The sequence below is a fragment of the Seriola lalandi genome, unplaced genomic scaffold (genome assembly GCF_002814215.2).
Source record: "Seriola lalandi dorsalis isolate HSWRI2012SDOR001 ecotype SW California unplaced genomic scaffold, Sedor1 jcf7180002054746, whole genome shotgun sequence".
In the NCBI taxonomy this organism is placed as follows: Eukaryota; Metazoa; Chordata; class Actinopteri; order Carangiformes; family Carangidae; genus Seriola; species Seriola lalandi.
The window spans coordinates 75,134-97,430 of record NW_019525299.1 but is presented as its reverse complement, the minus strand read 5'-3'; the positions used below and the strand labels follow the sequence as shown (position 1 = coordinate 97,430).

Below are 22,297 nucleotides of genomic sequence, written 5' to 3'. Positions count from 1 at the left end.
GGTGGGGGGTGGAGGGGTGGGAGCAGGACAGAAGTTTGGCCACACGTGTCACTGAGGCAGCAGACAGACAACCTGTTGGGCTGCGGGACAGAAACACGGTGGAAACGGTGAGGACTTTAATCAGCCACTAACTGTCCTCTACGGGCCGGGGGGGTTCACTGAAATGAGTGCGTTCACACTGTGTTAAAGTCTCATCCGCTTTGCAGCAGTTAATATGAGAGTTGGACCCCCCCTCCGCCACCCCCTCCCCTCCCCTCCCCTTCCCTTCCCTTATAGGCTGCTGTTTACTGTAAGTTGGTTAGAAAGTAGGCTGGCGTTATGCAACAGCCTCAGAACCATATACAGCGAGGGGAGGTGTGTCTGCTTCCTATAGACAGACAGACAGTCAGTCAGACAGACAGACAGACAGTCAGGACATTGAACCACTTCAGTGTGTGTGTGTGTGTGTGTGTGTGTGTGTGTGGGAACCAGCAGCATGTTCCTGTGCACACACTCCCTGATAAACTGGATCCATCTCGGTGCTGAAGTTTGTTTCATGCAAACAAGACTGGATCAACAGCCGGGCGCCGTGGGCAGCCGCCCCAGGTTCCTCCTCGCAGGTTCTGTCCAAATAATGTGATTAATCGTACGGTTGTCAGAAACTTGTTCTCCACCCTGTGGTCCTGGTGTTGTAGAAGGACTGGTTTTAAGACCTGGACAGTTTTAGTTCATATTGTGGTCGTTTGCCGAGAGTTGTGTCTTATCACAACTTTGTTTGAATTTTTTTCTGTGTGTTGAGTCGTTAGCAGACAGAAAACCTCAGGTAAGGTCGTATTATTCTGTCCCAGGTGAACTGTGAGGCTGAAACCAAGGATTTATTTCATCATAAAAACATCTGACAGTTATTTTTCTTTAATTATCCACTGATTGTTCAGTGAATAAATTATAGTGAAAAATGCCTCATTATTTAAGTTTACACTCAAACGTCTTGTTTTGTCTGAAACACAAATATCGTGAGTTCACTTTCGGAGAGAAAACAACAAATACTCACATTTGACAAACTGGCACCAGTGAATCCGACAAAGATGAATTTTATTTATGAAAGTTGTGACGGCGTGTACAGTGGGCGTTGATAGGGGCGCTCGTTCTCTGTCACTCAGTTAATATCATGTTCAGTTCAGGTGTATGTGTGACGCTTTGAAGAAACTGGTCATTATTTAAAACTGGATTAAACTCCTTTTAAAAGTCTGAAATTACTGAATTCACATCCCTTTAAAAAAAAAAGACCTTAGAAACCATCAAAACATGTTAAATGTAATTGACAAAGGTCTCAACATGTTTTCTGTCCTGCTGCTGACAGAAGAGTTTAACTCTCACCCTCAGGAGACACTCGTTCATCCAAGTGTTAAAAAACTTAAATTATTTATGTTTTAATTGGTTAATCCACCAGTTGTCTGCTCCCTGAGTCCAGACATCCCCCCCCTTCCTACATAGTAGACGGAAAGACACACAAAATGTCTGTTTGTGGTCGTTTTGTCTCTTTTTGTTCGATTTGTCTCTTTGTGGTCGTTTTGTCTCTTTGTGGTCGTTTTGTCTCTTTGTGGTCGTTTTGTCTCTTTATTGTCATTTTGTCTCTTTGTGGCCATTTGTCTCTTTGTGGTCGTTTTGTCTCTTTGTGGTAATTTTGTCTCTTTGTGGTCGTTTTGTCTCTTTGTGGTCGTTTTGTCTCTTTGTGGTCGTTTTGTCTCTTTGTGGCCATTTGTCTCTTTGTGGTAATTTTGTCTCTTTGTGGTCGTTTTGTCTCTTTGTGGTCGTTTTGTTTCTTTGTCTCTTTGTGGTCATTTTGTTTCTTTGTGGTCGTTTTGTCTCTGTGGTCATTTTTTCTCTTGTGGTCTTTTTGTGTCTTTGTGGTAGATTTGTCTTTTTTGTTGTCGTGTCTCTTTGTGTTAGTTTTGTCTCTTTGTGGTCGTTTTGTTTCTTTGTCTCTTTGTGTTAGTTTTGTCTCTTTGTGGTCGTTTTGTTTCTTTGTCTCTTTGTGGTAATTTTGTCTATTTGTGGTAATTTTTTTCTTTGTGGTAATTTTGTCTCTTTGTGGTAATTTTTTTCTTTGTGGTAATTTTGTCTCTTTGTGGTCATTTTTTGTCTTTGTGGTCATTTTGTCTCTTTGTGGTCGTTTTGTCTCTTCTTGGTCGTTTTATCTCTTTGTGGTCATTTTGTCTCTTTAGGGTTTCTTTGTCTCTTTGTGGTCGTTTTATCTCTTTGTGGTCGTTTTGTCTCTTTAGGGTTTCTTTGTCTCTTTGTGGTTGATTTGTCTCTTTGTAGTAATTTGTCTCTTTGTGGTTGTTTTGTCTCTTTGTGGTCATTTTGTCTCTTTGTGGTCATTTTATCTCTTTGTGGTCATTTTGTCTCTTTGTGGTTGTTTTGTCTCTTTGTGGTCGATTTGTCTCTTCTTGGTCGTTTTGTCTCTTTGTGGTCGTTTTGTCTCTTCTTGGTCGTTTTGTCTCTTTGTGGTCATTTTGTCTCTTTAGGGTTTCTTTGTCTCTTTGTGGTTGTTTTGTCTCTTTATAGTAATTTGTCTCTTTGTGGTCGTTTTATCTCTTTGTGGTCATTTTGTCTCTTTATGGTTTCTTTGTCTCTTTGTGGTCATTTTGTCTCTTTGTGGTTATTTTGTCTCTTTGTGGTTTCTTTGTCTCTTTGTGGTCATTTTGTCTCTTTGTGGTCATTTTGTCTCTTTGTGGTCGTTTTGTCTCTTTGTGGTTATTTTGTCTCTTTATGGTTTCTTTGTCTCTTTGTGGTCATTTTGTCTCTTTGTGGTCATTTTGTCTCTTTGTGGTCATTTTGTCTCTTTGTGGTCGTTTTGTCTCTTTGTGGTTATTTTGTCTCTTTATGGTTTCTTTGTCTCTTTGTGGTCATTTTGTCTCTTTGGTCGTTTTGTCTCTTTGTGGTTATTTTGTCTCTTTATGGTTTCTTTGTCTCTTTGTGTTAGTTTTGTCTCTTTGTGGTCGTTTTGTTTCTTTGTCTCTTTGTGGTAATTTTGTCTATTTGTGGTCGTTTTGTCCCTTTGTGGTCATTTTGTCTCTTTGTGGTCGATTTGTCTTTTTGTGGTCATTTTTTTGTCTTTGTGGTAATTTGTCTCTTTGTGGTCGTTTTGTCACTTTGGTAATTTTTTGTCTTTGTGGTAATTTGTCTCTTCTTGGTCATTTTGTCTATTTGTGGTCGTTTTATCTCTTTGTGGTAATTTGTCTCTTTGTGGTTGTTTTGTCTCTTTGTGGTCGTTTTGTCTCTTTGTGGTTGTTTTGTCTCTTTGTGGTCGTTTTGTCTCTTTGTGGTAATTTTGTCTCTTTGTGGTCGTTTTATCTCTTTGTGGTAATTTGTCTCTTTGTGGTAATTTTGTCTCTGTGTGGTAATTTGTCTCTTTGTGGTAATTTGTCTCTTTGTGGTCGTTTTGTCTCTTTGTGGTCGTTTTGTCTCTTTGTGGTTGTTTTGTCTCTTTGTGATTGTACGGGCAGGGACACAGAGATGAGCTACATGTAATTAGGTGGCATTATGTCCTGGATCTTTTTGTGGCGTATTTTGTTTATTACCTGTTTGACATTGTTTGTAACTCTGTGTTATTGCCGCCTCTGAAAGTAGAATCAATTGTCTTGAGTAATGGCTCCATGGTCTCATTGACCTTGACCTTTGACCTTTAGCCACCAAAATCTAATCAGTTCGTCCTCGAGTCCAGTTGAATGTTTGAGCCAAATTTTAAAAAGTTCTGTCAAGATGTTACTGAGATGAAATGAGACAGGCGGACAACCTGAAAACAAAATGGCTGCTGCTCTGACTGTCGCCGGCGTGGAGGAATAAACAGACATTTGAATCTCTATCAGGCTCCTGGGGAATTAAAAACCCTGATGCTGATACACAGTAATGGTAGCTAAAGCAGCGGCGCTAGCTGTAGCTTGTTACAGCTGTTGCTGTTGTGTAATATTTGATCAGCAGGACGTCACGTCTCATCAGACAGCAGTGAGAGCTGCTGAATATTCACACGATAATAAAGTCTGTAAGTTTGTGTCCACTACAGCACAAACACAGAGAGCATTGAAAGCTGTGCTGCGGTCGAAAAGTAGTTCCTAACTGAGTGAAATGAAGTGTCTTAGCGGCAGCCATGATCAGAGCGGAGGACTTGTCTCCTTCAGCAGAGGAAACCCTGGAGCTTCCTTTACCAAAGGAAAGGAGAAAATGACGTCCCACAATTCCTTGCTGCAGCAACATTTAAAGTGAAGCACCACTGTAGTTTCACCACCTGTGTCGCTCTGAAAGATCCTGTCTGATCACGTCCAGGTGTCTGACCCTGTTCACTAACGTCCATCCCATAGATCTGAATGCAGATGTCACTTTGGTCTCTGTTGCTATGGAAACACCTGCTGAGCATCTCTGACCTCTCTTTCTGAGTCACAAAGGTCATTTTCCTCTTGATACAGAAACAGGATCAACTGGACCTCATCGGTATTTTCATATCTGCCCCAGTGCATGATGGGATGTCAACTGCTCCACTGTACTACCTGTGTTGAAGCATCTGCAGCTCATTTATTCAGGTGTTTCCTTTCATTTGTGACTCATCAGGATGCGCATGATTTCAACTAGTGACTATTTTAATTATTGATTAATCTGATAATTATTTAGTTTGATTGATTGCTTAATCACTTGGTCGATGAAATGTCAATAAATAGTGGAAAAAAATGTCCATCAGCTTCCCAGAACCCAAGCTGACGTCCTCGGTTTACTGAGAAATCTGACATGTTTTTGAGTTCAAATGATTAATCGATTATCAAGATAGTTATATATATATATATATATATATATATAATCAGTTAATAATAATAATAATAATAATAATAATCTTTATTCATAGATCACTTTTCAAAAACATTCACGTTACAAAGTGCTCGACAAAGACGGCAAAAAATCTAAATATCAAATCCCGTGGCCATCTTGTATCAATGACATGGTTAAAGCAATAATTGATTAGGTCTGGGTGATCAATCTGTTGTTTCAATTACTATTTTGTCTTCCAATGATTATGAAAACAAGTTAGTGGAGATAAAACGATTGTTCTGTTTTGCAACAATAATTAATTAATTACATTTTTTATTTGTTTTTCCGTTGTATTGTATTTAAAGTCCAAGTGCGTCATGAGTCAATGACTGATCTTGTTAAATAATCAGGATATCAATATTGATCAAAATAGGTGCAGCAGTCGTGTGTGTGTTTAGGGCAGCAGGTATCTTCACTGGGTTCACTGCTGCTCTTTTCTCTGCTTGTGTTTATCATGAAGACATTCAAGGTTACCTGTGTGTGTGTGTGTGTGTGTGTGTGTGTGTGTGTGTGTGTGTGTGTGTTGGCAGTGTTTTGAAGTGTGCTCTTCAGTCAAGGTGAGGTCAGCTTGCAGCTAAAAGCTAATAGCTGTGAACAAGCTGTTCACTCTGACGTCAGAGTCCTGGACCTTCACAGTAAAATCCACCTAAAAACATGAGTCTGTGTTGTCGGTCAGTCAATTGGCAACACTTTTGACAATTGATTAATCGTCAATTTCGTTTTCAAGGAAAACTAGTTCCACTTCCGTCCGTCCGTCCACCTCATTCTTGTGGACACGATATCTCAGTGACGCTTTGAAGGAACTATTTCACATTTGGTAGAAACGTTCACTTGGACTCAAGGATGAACTGATTAGATTTTGGTGGCTAAAGGTCAAAGGTTAAGATCAATGTGACGTTACGAAACACTCTTTAACCGTAACTCGAGACTTCACAGCAATTATGACAAAATTTCACATAAATGGTTCATATTTTATATTTCCCTGACTCTGGATAAACAGGAAGTGACCTGGAACTAGTCTGAGTGGAGGAGGACGTGATTCTAGTTTGTCATATATGATAATTAATGAATGACCTCACCTTCAGCTCTGGAAAACTATAATAAAATTACAACAGCCAACAATTCAGCAATTAATTGAGAAAATAACCTGCAGAGTAATCAATAATATTACAACATAACATTATTTCTACCATAACACAGGTTGTATCCATTTTGCTAAACACTGTGTATTTTATGTGTCATTCAGAGAAAACACAGTTAAACACTGAACGTTTGTTTGTATTTATTAGTCATGAAGTTATGAAACGTATCTATCAGGCTGAATCTGCAGCAGCTGCTTGCTCCGACACGACTGTGCAGAGTTCTGCAGCCAAATAAGGAACCTTATTAGGAAGGTTCCTGTTAAAGAACAAGGAGGGAGGAAGAAACACCCCGACAGCAGTTTGTTTAGACTGAACTGAGCTCTGCTGGAACATCAACAACACAAACCTCTGACACTAACTGTCCTCTGAGTCGTCCTGACGGATAGACCTGCTGCACTCTGAACATCCTCCTGTTAGGTTTTGTTGTTTACTTAATCACACACATTACAAAACTCATCTTTCACTTTTGTTTTCATAGTGAATTCAGGTCAAATGGCTCCAGTCACATGACTTGGACTGAAAATATATTTTAGAATGTGTTAATATTTATGTCATTTATTTATTTTATTATAAAACAAAATTCTGTAAAGGTGCAGGATCAGTTTAACACTCTAAACACAAAGTCTAGGAGTCGGGCTTGACTTTGGACTTGATTCTGGTCGTATAAGTCTTGATGTGGGACTTGACTTAAGAAATATTGGCTTTGACCTCGGACTTGGTAATCGTGCTACTTGAATCTAGGCTCAGTTGGTCAAGGTTTGGGATTAGACTCTAGTCCTGTTGGTTTCATCTGAGGGCTTCAGACTCGTTGGCCTCAGCTTGGAGCATGAATTGGGACTTGTTAGTCTTTACTTGGTGCTTGATTTCAGACTTGCTGGTCTCTTTGGGATTTGACTTTGTACTTTCCGTCTTGACTTGGAATCCGACCTAGGGACTTAGAACCTGGTCTTGATTTGATAGTCTCAACTATGGATTTGACTTGGGACTTTCAGACTTGTTAATCTCGACTTCACTATGGTCACTTTGGATTAAGAACTTGGCACTTGACCTTAGACTTGTTAGTTTCAACTTTGGGGATTTCACTTAAGACCTGTTGGTCGTATTGTGGAACTTGACTTTGAGACTTTACTTCAGACTCACTGGTCATGACTGAGGACTTGACTTAGATCTCATTTGTGTCAACCTAGGACTTGATTTGGGGCAGGTTGTTCTTGACTTGGAACTCAATCTGTTGTCTTTGTTGTCTTATTTCTTCAGGTAGGGTTGGGCTGGTATAAAAATGTTCAAACCGGTTCGGTATTGACGGTATACTCGATTTTACCATAGAAGCTGTTTTTTAGTTTGCCAGAATCTCATCATAAAATCATAAAAAAGACAGACATTGTCCCACCAATAAAATCTCTGTTGCTACTGCGTCATACTATGTTTCTGCTGGGTTGGTACTGAGCTCCTTATCCAGTTTGTTCGAACATCGGGTGTTGACAGCTGTTTTTCTGTCTGTGTTTCAGATGGTGGGTAAGATGGGTGGTGAAGCCATGTCCCACCTCAACAGCTCCTCAGGAAGTGTCGAGCCTTCGCTGTACTACCCTGGCCAGAAACGACCAGGAGAGGACGGAGGTGAGGAACTTTAATGTTTTTACTTGAGCCACAATATTTCACCTGAACTAGAACCTTTTCACCCAACTATCTACCAGCTGGTCCAGAACCTTCTACTAGGCCAGAACCGACCACCTAACATAGAATCTTCTACCTGACCTGGATCCTGCTGCCTGACTTGGAACCTTCTATATAACTAGAACCATGAACTTAAGTTATAACCTTCCACCTGTCCTTGCAGCTTTACACATAATCTGAAACCTTTAAACTGAGCGGGAACTTTTTCACGTTACCTAGAACTTATTCACCTAATCAGGAACCTCATGGAACCTTTCATCTGACCTACAACCTTTAGCCTGGGCTAAACCCTTCCACATGACCTAGAACCTTGTAGCTGAGGAGAACCTTTAACTGAGTTTCTCGCCTTAGCTGGAACGTTTCACCTAACCTTGAATCTTTTTATCTTACAAAGAACCTCCCACAGGATCAAGAACCTTTGACCTGACTCTGACCATTAACTTAAGTTATAACCTTCCATTGGTTCTTAAAGCTTTACTCATGATCTAGAACCTTTAATCTGAACTACAACCTTTTCACTTTACTTAGAACCTGTTCACCTTACCCGGAATCTCCTTGAACCTTTTCCTCTGACCTACAACCTTTAGCCTGGGCTAAACCCTTCCACATGACCTAGAACCTTGTAGCTGAGGAGAACCTTTAACTGAGTTTCTCGCCTTAGCTGGAACGTTTCACCTAACCTTGAATCTTTTTATCTTACAAAGAACCTCCCACAGGATCAAGAACCTTTAACCTGTCCTAGGATGTCTTGAACTGACTGAGAATCTCTGGCAGTGACGAGACACATAAGTGCAGAAAGCGTACAAACCACCAACGAGTTTAATTTAGGCGTGTCATCAAATTCAAATGTTTCAAACGTTTTATCTGAGACCTGATGTTGTCGCATGAAATCCTTGCTCACCGAAACAAAGCAAACATATAAGGAAACATTTCCTCACAGTTGGACCAATGTTGTGTTTCACTCTATTTAGAACTTCATCGGAGCGACTCTCAAGGTCTCTGAGACTGAAAGCTCTAAACAAAGTGAAAAATTGTTTATATCCAAATGTGTGGAAACCTCCACATTCAGTCTGGGCTCTGAAGGTGTTGAACCTGCTCACTGTAAACATGAGCAGTTTCACTTCAGTAAAAGCAGCCTGACAGCTTCCTAATATTTCCTTGTATCTAAAGGATAATCTATGAATCCGACTTATTACCAACATGTAGAGTGAGACAAACCCTCACAGGGCAGCTTTAAATGAAATAAACATTTAAATGTGTTTAATTGAATACTTTCTAAATATGGGACATTTGAACAATACCAGTGCATCTACTTCCCTGGAAGCACTGACCCTGAACTGAATGACAAGTCTCCCGGCTGTTGTCACTTTTGTGTTGACTAATTAAGATCACCTTATCACAGAAATAAGATTACCCCCAAGCCTCCACCCCCCATCACTGCCACTATCCTTCTAACACACAACGCTTTAGTGCCTGAATATGTTTTAATACGCCCCATTCTTTTGATTTTAAAAATTAAAAACTGAACCATTGAAGCTGATTAGCAGCTTTCAGTTGGTTTAGAAGGAAAAACAGCTGCATGTAAAAAACACTTTTTATTACTTTAAATGTGATTTCATCCAAGATGCATTCTTGATGCACTTAAGCAGTTGATAGTGTAATGAAGCAAAAACCTATTCATCTACACTTTCAAAGAGCGTGAAAATAAAACTACGTGTTCATTAGTGTAATCACTTTCATGTTCTCACGTATTTCACTCACCCATTTCTTCTCAGAACACCTGAGATTTAACCATAGAACAAATAATAAAGTAATAAAGATATTTTAAAAATCAAATCTGAAATCCAAATGTTTGACTCATCCAGCAGCTGAACACTCTCCTGACCTTCTTTCTACAATGGAAATCTAATATTTTTTACAAGGTTGGTTCCGACACTGTTTTAGGAGTTCCCACTGAGGTGTCACCTGCAGGTTGGACACAGTTTATGAGCCAACACAAAACAATTCACACGATGTTTTGAAGTCTGTATCTGATGCGAGGATCCAAATTGTCACCGCGGTCTTCTTCTCCAGTTGTGTGGCCGTGCACAAATGTTTACCTCCTTTGTTTAGCAGCGGCTGCAGTTATATATCAAATCAAATGTGTAATGTTATATGCAAAGATTAATTAGCCCTTGTTCATCAGTGAATGATACAAAGACAACGTCCACCAGTCTTGACTTGTTGCACATGTTCATAATGTCCTCTCAGGTCTGGTGGCTGTTACAGTAGAGACAAAAGCCACAGATTTCCTTTTGTTGTTGTCAGTGTGAACGCACATGCAATGAAAATAGAAAGTTTGAATTCGGAAGTTCATGAGACACAGCAGCAGTCTTTTATTGTTTTGGTCGCTTCTTTTAATTTCTGTCAGACCAGGCACAGGAAGTGCACGCTGCCTCCCACCGGTTAAAAACAAAAACAGTGCATTTATGATTCTGCAGAACAGAGAGGTTCAGGAGATCCTTTGTTCCACTGACATCAGGCTACACAACACTTCAGCCAAAGGAAGCGGACTAATTTGATTATTATTGTTTATTTATCGTTAACTGTTATAATTATCCACAATGAGCTAATGGACACATGAATTTCGAATTTAGAAAGTATCTAACAGAAATGACGTACGTGTTTAAATTGGGGAAGTGAGATCTGATCATAGGCGGTCACCTGTGTGGAGAGGTTTGAACAGGGCCTAAGGCTACGTCCACACTACTACATTTTCATTGTAAAACCAATCCAATCCGAATGTCCACATGACTTGGTTTTCAAAAAAACTCTGCTGAAAATTTTGGCTGTCATCAGCCTGGACTACCAGTGGTGACTACAACATGATAATGAATGACAGTGTCACTCACCTTGTTGTCTTTGCGCAGCTGTTGTTCACTTACATTCTCTGTCTTAATGCTGCGACTGTCTTTGCTGTTCATCCTTCAGAGGATTTTGAGTTTTTTGTGTTTGTCTGGACGGAGATCAGCAGTGTGGATGTAGCCTAAGATTTGAGGACAATAAGAAACATATAGAATAAAGCTGGATGCAGCTGCAGCTACAAAATAAAACCACGTCCTGTTTTCTCCTGTGTTGATGTTGCAGCGACACTTTGGTCAGTAGCTCCACCAGATCAGCAGCACTGCAGTCAAAGGTGCATTCATGTCTAATCTGTGTCTCTGTCTCTCAGTAGGTAACCAGCTAGCAGCCATGGGGCATCAAAGGTACGAGCAGCAGTTCATATTGATTAAACACACACACATACACACAGATAATGACATTCAGCATCATACTCTTGTTTGCAAATAGACATCAGTGTGTGTGTCGGGGTGTAACAGTAGATAAGTGTTATAGATCTGTCCTCCTACAGTCCACATCAACATAATCACTTATTGACACGCACACACTGTGGGACCGAGATATTAATGTGTGTGTCTTTGTGTTTGTGTTGCAGCAGGGTAATCACAGAGGATTACAAGGTCCCCGACAGGATGGTGGGCTTCAGTGAGTATGACCTCTGACCTTTCAGGCAGTCCTGCTGGTCCCGTGTCTGAGGGTTTCATTGTCCAGTCAGATTTAGGTTTTTAACTGAGCTGATGAAGAGAACAAGTCTGGACCAAAACAATGATCCAGTCTTTGTGTCTTTAATGTTTATTTGAATCAAGATCTGACCTTGAACCTTTAGCTCTTTCCAACAAAGTGGTCCTGGTATCAAACCATATCTGGTATCAATCTGACTTTCACCTGACCTAAAAATATTTCACTTGACATAGATCCTTTAACCTATGCCCAAACCTTTTTTTGTTGCCAAAATCCAAAGCATTTACACCTGATCTAGAACCTTCCACAAACCCGAACATTATAGATTTAAGTAGAACCTCTCATTTGAACCTTTAGCTTACCCTAGAACCTCTACTTCAAACCTTGAACCTTTTCACCTGATCCAGAACCTTCCACCTAATCTTAAACCTTTAACCTGAGGTAGAACTTTAGCATCTGATCTAGAACCTTCCATCTGACTCTTAATATTTTAAAGGAGCTATATGTAAGTTTTGCTACGATTATGATGAAATGTCTTGTAAATGACTCTCCTCTCCTCCTCCTTCAGTCATTGGTAGAGGAGGAGAACAGATCACCAGGATCCAGTTGGAGTCCGGCTGCAAGATCCAGATCGCTGCTGGTGAGACCGCCTGTTCACCTCTTGTTCATCCGCTGTAGAATTTAACCTTTTATTCGACTGAGTTAAGGCGTCCACATTTGACTGTGGTCTCACAGTTGAAGTGTGGATAGAAACAGAACTGTGCAGAAGTTTGAGGCAACATAAAAAACTGAGGATGTTTTTGTGTCTCAGTGAACTTTATCAAAACTGCAGTTAAGACAAACAACCTAAATCAGATCAGTATTTGCTGTGATTTGATTTTGAGTATAGTGGTGGAGACTCCCTACCTTTGAAGAGTCCGACTGTCTGTCTGTTCCTCCATTATTTATATCCCTCCAAAGGGTTTTTCATCAAACTATTCTAGGTTATGAGCACTGTCTCGCAAAGTCTTTGCAGACTGTCAAGGGACTTGATTGGAAGCACTTCTCATCACATTTCTGCCTTTACCCTCCTTCTGGCTGCCTGACATTGGGTACGCTTGTTTTCCTGCTCCAGTCCAGCTTGTGAAGGTGGAACAGGCTTATCATGTCCTTGTTCAGAGCTGAAGCCATAACAGCCACAACATTTGTTTACAGCGAAACATCGGCGGAGCGTGTAGTTACGGTGGTAGTAACCGGCAAGCTTCAGCCTTAAAGAGCCCAGAGCTCTAACAAAGCATTTTACACAGAGGGTGAATAGAGAACAGTATGAGACGCACAGAAGAAGAAACAAAATGTCTTTTCAGAACATTAAAGCACCAAGAATAAAATGATGAAAACTAAAAAATGGCCATGATAGGTCCTCTAAGGTAATTGCTCTCTCCTTCTCTTATTGGTCTGTTGTTCTAAAAGTGATCAGCTGTTCTCAGTCGAGGCTAAAAACAGTCAGGAAACATGAAGTAGATGTCAGATGTAGACAGATGTTGGCTCACCTGTGTAACTTACCTTCTGTATGTGTGTGTGCAGACAGCGGCGGTCTGATGGAGCGGCCGTGTTCTCTGACGGGAACTCCGGAGAGCATCGAGTAGGTTTCACTTCACCGCCTCCTCACCTCCACCTGTGTGTTTGTGTGTATCTGCATGTGTGTTTTTACTTGTTGGTGTGTTTACAGGCAGGCGAAGCGGCTGCTGGTCCAGATCGTGGACCGCTGTAGAAACGGCCCTGGTTTCCACAGCGATGGAGAGGGCGGCGCTTCGGTGCAGGAGATGCTGATCCCTGCCAGTAAGGTGGGGCTGGTGATTGGCCGAGGAGGAGACACCATCAAGCAGCTGCAGGTACAGAACGCAGCGGTGTGACGCGAGCACACACGCAAAGTATCTATTCAAGTTCTTCTGATGAACGTGTGTGTGTGTGTGTGTGTGTGTGTGTGTGTGTGTGTGTGTGTGTGTGTCAGGAGCGAGCAGGAGTAAAGATGATGATGATCCAGGACGGTCCGATGCCGACAGGAGCCGACAAACCTCTTCGTATCTCTGGAGACCCGTACAAAGTGCAGGTACCGACCGCTTTAATAAGATCCTGGTGTGTTTCTACACCCTGGCTGGAGTTTGAATCCCACATCAGTTATGTCACAAAAAGATGTATTACTGAGGTGCAGGCTGGAGCCCTGTGATGCTCTCCTCTCTGGTCGACCCAGTGCAGACCATCAGACTGCAGCAGACCAAGACCAGAGGGAGAGCTCACAGTCCTCCTGTCCTGAAGTCTCCTCACTGGTTCCCTGTCACCTTTAGAGCAGATTTTAAATCCTTTTATCAGTCTTCAAATCACTGAATGGACACGCGCCTGAATACATAGGATATGATGTTAAGGTAAACTCGACACCTCAGATGCTCTGAGCTCAACGAAACATGAGAGGCAGCGTTCTGCAGTGAGGTCTGAGGACGACACAACCGCCACTTACTTTTAATAGAAATCTAAAGTCTTATTATTTTAGCTTAGCCTTCCCTTAAACCTCATACTTTTTATTCTGTCTACTCTCTTTAGTCATCTATCTATGTTATCCTATTTCAATTGATAATACTGCTTTTTTTTATTTATTATTCCTCTGCGCCGGTGACAGTCAGAGCCGCCATATTGATTTTCAGGTTGTACGTCCATACGTCTCATTCCCGTGGACACAATATCTCAGTTACACATTAACGGAACAGATTTGGTACAAACATTTATTTGGTCCAAAGGATGAACTGATTAGACTCGGTCTGGTCAAAGGTCAAAGGTCAGTGTGACCTCACTAGTGTTTAGTGAGGATTATGACAAAATGTGACACAAATATTTGATATTTCCTCTGACTCTGGATAAACAGGGATGTAACGAGGAGGTAGTCTGAGTGGAGGAGGAGGAGATTCTAGTTATTAAGTTCTTTGTGTTTTCTTTATATGAAATATAAAGTTTCATTTCAAAGTGTCAGTCGTTTCCTGAAACAGCTGATCACTGTGGTGTCTATCAAACCGGAGGAAGTACGGACTTTGTTGGGGACTATTTTCAGTGGCGGATTAATCCACATTTGGTGTGGAGCTCTAAGGCTCAGAGGAGTCTGACACATCACAGTTCTGTTAGCGGAGACGTTCACTGTCGGTTTCGGAAGAAAAACACAGAATGTGTTGGGCGGGAACATTTTGTCGTCACGTCTTCAAACACACACAAGTTACGCACAAACACACACAGTCCAACACACACAGTCCAACACACACAGTCCAACACACACAGTCCAACACACACAGTCCAACACACACAGTCCAACACACAGCATGTGACGTGACTCTGTCCCTCCTGCAGGCAGCCAGGGAGCTGGTGTTGGAGGTGATCAGGGAGAAGGACGGAGATTTCAGGTCTGGACGCAACGACTTCAGCGCCCGACTGGGAGGAACCAGCCTGGACGTACGAGACAAACACACACACACACACACACACACACACACACACACACACACTGTAAGATCCACTATATCAGTATTAGAAGGTTCTTCCTGTCTTTCTCCAGGTTCCAGTTCCCAGGTTTGCTGTTGGTATCGTGATCGGCAGAAATGGAGAAATGATCAAGAAGATCCAGAACGATGCGGGGGTCCGAATCCAGTTTAAAGCAGGTCTGTTTATCCAGTTCAAAACTAGTCTGCTCAAACTAATATAATCCATATTAAAGCAGCTCTGTTTACACCAGAATAATCCAGTTTAAACCATTTACCTCATTATATTCCAGTTAAGAACCACTCTACTACACCAGTACAGTCCAGTTTACAACAGTACATCCATGTAATGCTGGTCTGCTTGAGCCACTAAAATCAGGTTGAAATCTAGTCTGTTTACACCAACATAATCCACTTCAAACAGGTCTGTTAACATCAGTATAATCCAGTTTAAATCTAGTATACTACTAGTATAATCCATATTAAAATCGGTCTCTTTACACCAGTCTAATCCAGATTAGAAATGGTTTCTGTATACCAGGTTGATCCAGAATAAAACTGGTGTTATTCCACCAATATAATTCAGTTTTAGACGTTGGTGTACACCAGTATAATCTGGTTTAAATCTTGTTTTACCACAGATCAAGTATACAGTTAAGGTCAGTCTGTTTACACCGGTGTGATCCAGATTAAAACAGTCCGGTGACATCTGTATGAGCCAAATTAGAGCAGGTCTGTTTATTCTGTATAATGTAATCTAGTTTACACCAGTTTTAAACTGCTGATTAAAACTGTTGTGTGTCACCATCATAATCCAGATTAAAATTGATCTATTTATACCAGATTAATCCATTTTGAAACAGTTTAAATGTGATCTAGTCTGAAACCTGACTACAGCAGCAGATTACACTGTAATCTAGATTAACTCTGGTCAGTTTAGTCCAGTTTAATCCAGATTAAAGCAGGTCTGTTTATATATTAGATCCAGTTCGCAGTGTAATCCAGTTTAAAATCGATGAATGTGTTTGTTAATTCAGTTAAAATTATTGGTCTCTCTGTCATCCAGATGATGGCATCAGTCCGGAGCGTGTTGCCATGGTGATAGGACAGCCAGACCGCTGTCAGCACGCAGTCCACCTCATCAATGAGCTCATCCAGACTGCACAGGTAATACACACACACACACACACACACACACACACACACACACATACACACACACACACACACAGATGACCTTCACTATGAACCGCTGTCATTCCTCTGTTGTTGCAGGAGCGTGACGGTTTCGGCTCGGCCCTGCGGGGCGGCAGGGTCAGAGGTCGTGGTGATTGGACTATGGGCTCTCCTGGTCCCCTACAGGAAGTGACCTACACCATCCCCGCTGACAAGTGTGGCCTGGTCATCGGCAAAGGTAGGAGGAGAAATCAGTTTCCCTCTGCAGCTGCAGGAAGTTTTCACTCAACACAGTGTTTCTAGACTGAGATTCAACTCGGTGATAAAGAGCAGATTGACTTTCTAATGTAGAAACAGTTTGACAACACACACTGAGTCCTCCTGCAGAGAGCACTGTTAGGAAGTCCTCCTCCTCCTCCTCCTGCTGCTCCTCCTGCAGCGATAGCTCCTCACTAGAGTGACCAGCCTCAGGAAGCATCTGATGAGCTGATCGTCAGTGTTTCGGACTGATTTATCGATCGTTAGACGGCAGTAGGATTATTATGTCTCTTCCTCTGTTCAGAGACCAGCGGAGTGTTGAACACGTTGACAGTTGAGCTTGGACTTGGACACAGTTACAGACTCTGGTTTCCTCTGAGGAGTAGATGATGCATCTTTCTTCCATTTGGATCTTTCAAGTTAACGTGAGGATTCACATGTAGAAACCGTGAGACTTGGTGTTCCTGTCTTTCATGAAATGAGCCACAGTCCGTCTGGCTTGTAGCCTGCAGCTCAGGGTTTATCATCTTATACACTAAAGTCTCTACTAAAATAACAAGGTGTAGCTGAGATTGAGTTTTATGTCAAGTTATCACAAGCAGCGTCATCACAGCTTCCTCTCCAACAGGAAGCCGTCCTTCAGAGTAAAAGTGTCACAAAAATAAAAATAAACGTTAGACTAGTGGATCCAGATAAAGAGACACAGTGGAGACATGAGGTCTGCTCTGTGATTGGAGGAGAGCCGACAAATGCATATTGATTAATCATATTGATAATATATTGTGACTCAGCTGCTGCTTCACCTCACAAAAATAAAATTCACTAATTCATCAATTTATCCCTGAACTGCTTCAAAATAAAACTGAATTAGTGTTTTTAATGATGAAAGAAGCTGAACTGGAAAGGCCCTGCTAAAATATCATCAGTGTTTTCATCCATTCAGAGAATTAAACTGAAGGTAGAGCTGAGGATTCACTTCTGTTCACGTCTAAATCTGCAGGAAACGGCTGAGAGAACCCTCAGTAACCTCACTTAAAACCCTCTCAAACCATTCACCAGTGTGTGTGTGTGTGTGTGTGTGTGTGTGTGTGTGTGTGTGTGTGTGTGTGTGTGTGTGTGTGTGTTGGAGGTCAAGAGGGTCGAGCAGCAGCTTCCAAAATAAAAGCAGCAATGCAAAAAAGATGTCAAGTACCCAATGTTTAGACACCATATGGTCTCTTTGTGTGTGTGTGTGTGTGTGTGTGTGTGTGTGTGTGTGTGTGTGTCCTAATGGAGAACAAAATGAGGCAGAATGTCTGAGGTCCTGGTTAGACTCGTCTGTCCACAATGAATGGAAGTCATTGCAACATCCTAACAAGGATAGCTGCGCAGACGTGTGTGTGTCTCGTTAGATTCTGTTGCTCTAAAGTCTCATTAAACTTAACGTTTTAATTTGACAACATCAGATCCAGTTAGAAAAGAAAGATTCACTCTGAGCAGAAACAACATCAGACGACAGGAAGAAGATGCAGCTCCACAGTCGGAGCACGGATCCGGCAGTTAAAGTACTGGGGTACTTGATTTTATGAATACTGAAGTAATCAAAAGCACCTTTCTTTCTCTGAAACAACTGACTGATGACTGAGTGACTGATGACTGAGTGACTGATGACTGAGTGACTTCAGCCCTTCATAGAAATGTAGTGGAGTCAAAAGAACAATATTTGTCTTAAAGTGCAGAGGAGGAAAAGTCACAAGTTTCAAATAAATAAACTCAAGTAAAGAACAGATACATGAAAAGTACAGAACTGAAGTAAATGCACTTAGTTACTGTCCACCTCTGTAAATAGATAAGATTAATAATGTTAATGATAGATGACAGGAACAACTTGATGTTGATAACTTCTCAGCTTTGCTGCTAAAAATTAAACTTTACATCAAATAAATAATTAGCTTTATATATTTCCAGAACACACTGCAGATGAAAATGATTAATAGTGAATGTGATGTCTTAAATAAATAAATAAATAAATAAATGAAGTGTGCAGAGTAAGGAGATTTATTCAGAGGGTGAAAACCTTCAGATCGACTGTTTCTCATCTCATAAAAGGTCTATTAACGGTCTCTTCATTTGGTTAACAAAGAGTTAATGACCTCAGGATATTCTGCTGAGGAGGAGGAGGAGGAGGAGGAAGAGGAGGAGGAGGAGGGAGGAGGGAGGAGGAGGAAGGGAGGAGGGATGTGTTCACTGATCAGCAGCTGGTTACATGACTTCATTTCTCTGGCTGTTGTCTCCTTGTGATCGTGTTAATAAAGTTAATATTCAGATGAAACTGTGTGTGTGTGTGTGTGTGTGTGTGTGTGTGTGTGTGTGTGTGTAGGAGGGGAGACCATTAAGAGTATTAACCAGCAGTCTGGAGCCCATGTGGAGCTGCAGAGGAACCCTCCCCCCTCCACCGACCCCAACACCCGGGTCTTCACCATCAGAGGCACGGCCCAGCAGATGGACCTGGCCCGCCAGCTCATAGACGACAAGATCGGGGTACGCAAAACAAACACACCTCAATTAAATGATAACACACACACGGCCCTGCCCAGGTTAAGGTAAATGAAAAGTCCAGACTCGTCATCTCTGACTCCGAGTCTTGAACCTGAACCGTCGAGTCTCATTCTGACGGTTTGGTTTCTGAACATTTTACATTTTTCATTTCACAAAATGAACAAAAAGTTAATAAAACGATATTCACAAAACTTTGTGCTGTTAAAAATACAGTGATTCCTCCAGCTGTGCACGTTTGGCTGCTGTCACTAAACTCCACTCAAAAAACATGAAATTAACATCTGTCTGATTCATTCACAAAAACACACCCAGCTAAAATTAAATGTAGCTCTGAGTCATTATACTGAGGTGCAATATATTAAAATGTTTAATCAGTGTTTCCCCGGCAACATGCAAACAACACCTCACTATGTTTAAGGTGGAATGTGCTAAATATCCGTCTCCTCTCCCTTCAGGGTTCAGGTATAATGAGTAATGGAGGATTTGGCTTCAGTCCCTTCACCCAGGGGCCAGCTGCACACCAGAAGTAAGACACACACACACACACACACACACACACACACACACACACACACACACACACACACCTAATATGATCTTACAGGCTTGTGTCTATGAGAAATCGTCTTGGTCTCCTCACCACCTGCCTGGAAACACCTTCGGTCCTCAAACACACCACCTAAATCTTGTAATGTCAGGCTGCCTGACCTGATGACGTGCTCTTATTTGTTGGTTTGTTGTCGCAGATTCTGTCAGAATATTAATGCAGACAGTTTCAATTCCAAAGATTTCACGTCACAGTAAATGAATCGGTAGATATTGATAATGATTGATGTTACTGCACTCTCTGATCTACACTTGACCCTGCAGCACTTTTTATTTTGTCAACTTAATGAATAGAGAATAATTAAAGAGTAATTGTGTCACGCTCAAAAGTTTTGGCAGCCTCCTTCTTCTAAAACACTCAGAGCTTCATTAACTCGTTAGGCCTTAATTGACCTGTTAGGACCTGTCAGTCCTGTCACTAAGGGAAGCAGAGGAGGCTGTAACAGGCTGACAGATGTTAAACCAGCTGTTTGAGCAGGACAGACTGAAACATCTCAGGACCTGAGGTGATGTACAGGAAGAGGCCGAAGGAGCTGCACAAAGTGTTTACAGGCTGGGGGGGGGGGGGGGTCACTGAGTCCAGATGTTTGCATACAGCTGTACTGTTCATGTAAACCCACTGTGTGTTTGTGTAACTGTTCACTGAGATGTGTGTGTTGTGTGTGTGTAGCTGTGGCAGTGGTCAGACCTTCCTGACTGGTGTTTGGGGAAACACCTACCAGACCAGCTGGCAGAACCCTGGACAACAAGACCCTGGTAACACACACACACACACACACACACACACACACACACACACACTCTCGACAACATGTTGTGTGTCTGAATTAAGGATCTTAGGTTCTGATAGTCAGTTCTATGTAGGATCCAGTTCTACGTAGGATCCAGTTCTATGTAGGATCCAGTTCCATGTAGGATCCAGTTCCATGTAGGATCCAGTTCCATGTAGGATCCAGTTCCATGTAGGAACCAGTCTCTCTGACATCACAGACATCAGCTGAGTAATCTGATGTCATAAACAAATGTGACATAAACTCAAAGTCAGTGAAACAGCTGTGAATCGTCATGGTTACAGGGGGAACCATGAGTCGTGTGTTTAAATCTTTATCCACCATCCATCATGTTAAAGTAAGAACTGGTGTCACCGTTGATAACCACCAGTTCATCTTCAGGTGACGCTGTGAAACATCAGACGTTTGGATGATGAAGAAGAGTTAGTGTTGTTTCTAGAGGACATCTGTTGTGTCTGAGCACTTTTACTTTGAAAAACTTTCACTGAACATTTTCAGTGCAGGACTTTTACTTTGACACAGTGAAGCCCTGAGACAGTTATCACTCAACCGCAGCACCTACACACACACACACTGCTGCACGCACACACACACACACACACACTGCTGCACGCACACACGCACGCACTGCTGCACACACACACACACTGCTGCACGCACACACACACTGCTGCACGCACACACACACTGCTGCACGCACACACACACTGCTGCACGCACACACACACGCACACACACACACACGCGCACGCACACACACACACACACTGCTGCACGCACGCACGAACACACACGTAAACACACACTGGGTTTTTTTGAGTCCAGCGTTTAAGACTCTCTTTGTGTGTGTGTGCGTGTGTGTGTGTGTGCGTGTGTGTGTGTGTGCGTGTGTGTGTGTGTGTGTGTGTGTGTGTGTGTGCGTGCGCGTGCGCGCGTGCGTGTGTGTAGGTCACAATATGGCTCAGACAGGACAGATGGACTACTCTAAAGCATGGGAGCAGTACTATAAGAAGCTAGGCAAGTCCACACACACACACACACACACACTCACACACACTCACACACACACACACACACACACACAGGCAGTACGCAGGTCATAGTGATGTTAGAGCAGGTTAGTCGTCTCTGAGGTTCCACTTCCTGGTTACGTAGGAGAGCGTCATCTTGAGTCGGTCCGGCCTTTAGTGAGGTACATGTCTCAACACGGAGGGTTTCTGTAGTTCAGTTAAACAGCTGGAGCGGAGACTGCACAGATGTTTGCTGTCGTGTTGTGTGTTATATTTCCCTGAAGGTTGTCTCCTTTTTATAGTGGCAGCCATTTTGTTTTTAGGTTGCCTGTCTGTCTCATTCTCTTGGACACGATGTCTCAGTAACATTCACCTGGACTCAAAGAGGAGCTGATTAGATTTTGATTAATTGTGCAGCTCTAGTTATGTTGCATGGTGGAGATGTTCACTGTCAGACTAACTGTGTGTGTGTGTGTGTGTGTGTGTGTGTGTGTGTGTGTGTGTGTGTGTGTGTGTGTAGGTCAGCAGAACCAGCCTCAGAGCTTGATGACAGACTACAGTAAGGCCTGGGAGGACTACTACAAGAAACAGAGTACGACACCTGACTGTCTGTGTTTCTGTCTGTAACTTATTTCCTTTATTTTACCAGGAAGTCCCATTGACATAAAAACAAAATCTACAAAAGAGAGATGGACGCCACACAGACGCACCACATATTAAAATACTGCATAAAACATAAAATACCACATGAGGAAACAGTAACGACCCACAGTCATAAAGTGATAAACAGCTGACAACACAAGAAATGACATTTATATAACTAAGGAAAGACTAATTATTACCAGTTTTCTGAGCTTTTCATTCAACAGTAGTTCAACACAAACGATAACTGCTGTGTCAGCTACTTCATCACTGATGCTCTAAACGTCTAGTCTCAGATTTCTGATCGTTACTGAGAAATCACGCTGTATTTGTGAGTGTGCTGAGCTCTGAGCGACAGATCCAGATTATCCTCATTATACTCAAACTCATTGATCCACATCGTTTAAACGTCTGATTGTTTCACATCAACATCCGAACGTTATGTCCCGAGGATCTGACTCTTCACACTCTCACAATGATGAGGAAAGTGATTTTAAAAACTGATGAGTTGTTCCTGCACCAGGACTCGTCCCTCCACCAGGTTCACTGCAGACCCCCCCCCC

General features: G+C 42.0%; 1 protein-coding gene across 8 annotated transcripts in view; it reads left to right on the top strand.

The window, feature by feature from the left end:
- Nucleotides 1-22,297, top strand: part of LOC111668546 (far upstream element-binding protein 3-like) — a 26,695-nt gene that overhangs the window by 479 nt on the left and 3,919 nt on the right. Inside the window, exons 1-17 of one of the 8 annotated variants that reach the window (XM_087178853.1) lie at nucleotides 456-599; nucleotides 7,490-7,598; nucleotides 10,870-10,900; nucleotides 11,131-11,180; nucleotides 11,785-11,856; nucleotides 12,780-12,837; nucleotides 12,925-13,087; nucleotides 13,207-13,305; nucleotides 14,586-14,687; nucleotides 14,791-14,893; nucleotides 15,780-15,880; nucleotides 15,989-16,127; nucleotides 18,507-18,667; nucleotides 19,141-19,211; nucleotides 19,962-20,047; nucleotides 21,031-21,099; nucleotides 21,613-21,684. In XM_087178853.1, coding sequence (XP_087034979.1) covers nucleotides 7,490-7,598; nucleotides 10,870-10,900; nucleotides 11,131-11,180; nucleotides 11,785-11,856; nucleotides 12,780-12,837; nucleotides 12,925-13,087; nucleotides 13,207-13,305; nucleotides 14,586-14,687; nucleotides 14,791-14,893; nucleotides 15,780-15,880; nucleotides 15,989-16,127; nucleotides 18,507-18,667; nucleotides 19,141-19,211; nucleotides 19,962-20,047; nucleotides 21,031-21,099; nucleotides 21,613-21,684 — 1,486 coding nt within the window. In that variant the 5' untranslated portion in view covers nucleotides 456-599. Of the gene's footprint in view, nucleotides 1-455; nucleotides 600-7,489; nucleotides 7,599-10,866; nucleotides 10,901-11,130; nucleotides 11,181-11,784; nucleotides 11,857-12,779; nucleotides 12,838-12,924; nucleotides 13,088-13,206; nucleotides 13,306-14,585; nucleotides 14,688-14,790; nucleotides 14,894-15,779; nucleotides 15,881-15,988; nucleotides 16,128-18,506; nucleotides 18,668-19,140; nucleotides 19,212-19,961; nucleotides 20,048-21,030; nucleotides 21,100-21,612; nucleotides 21,685-22,297 lie in introns of those variants that run through there. The other 7 variants (XM_023424608.2, XM_023424605.2, XM_023424603.2 and 4 more) reach the window with 7 other exon arrangements.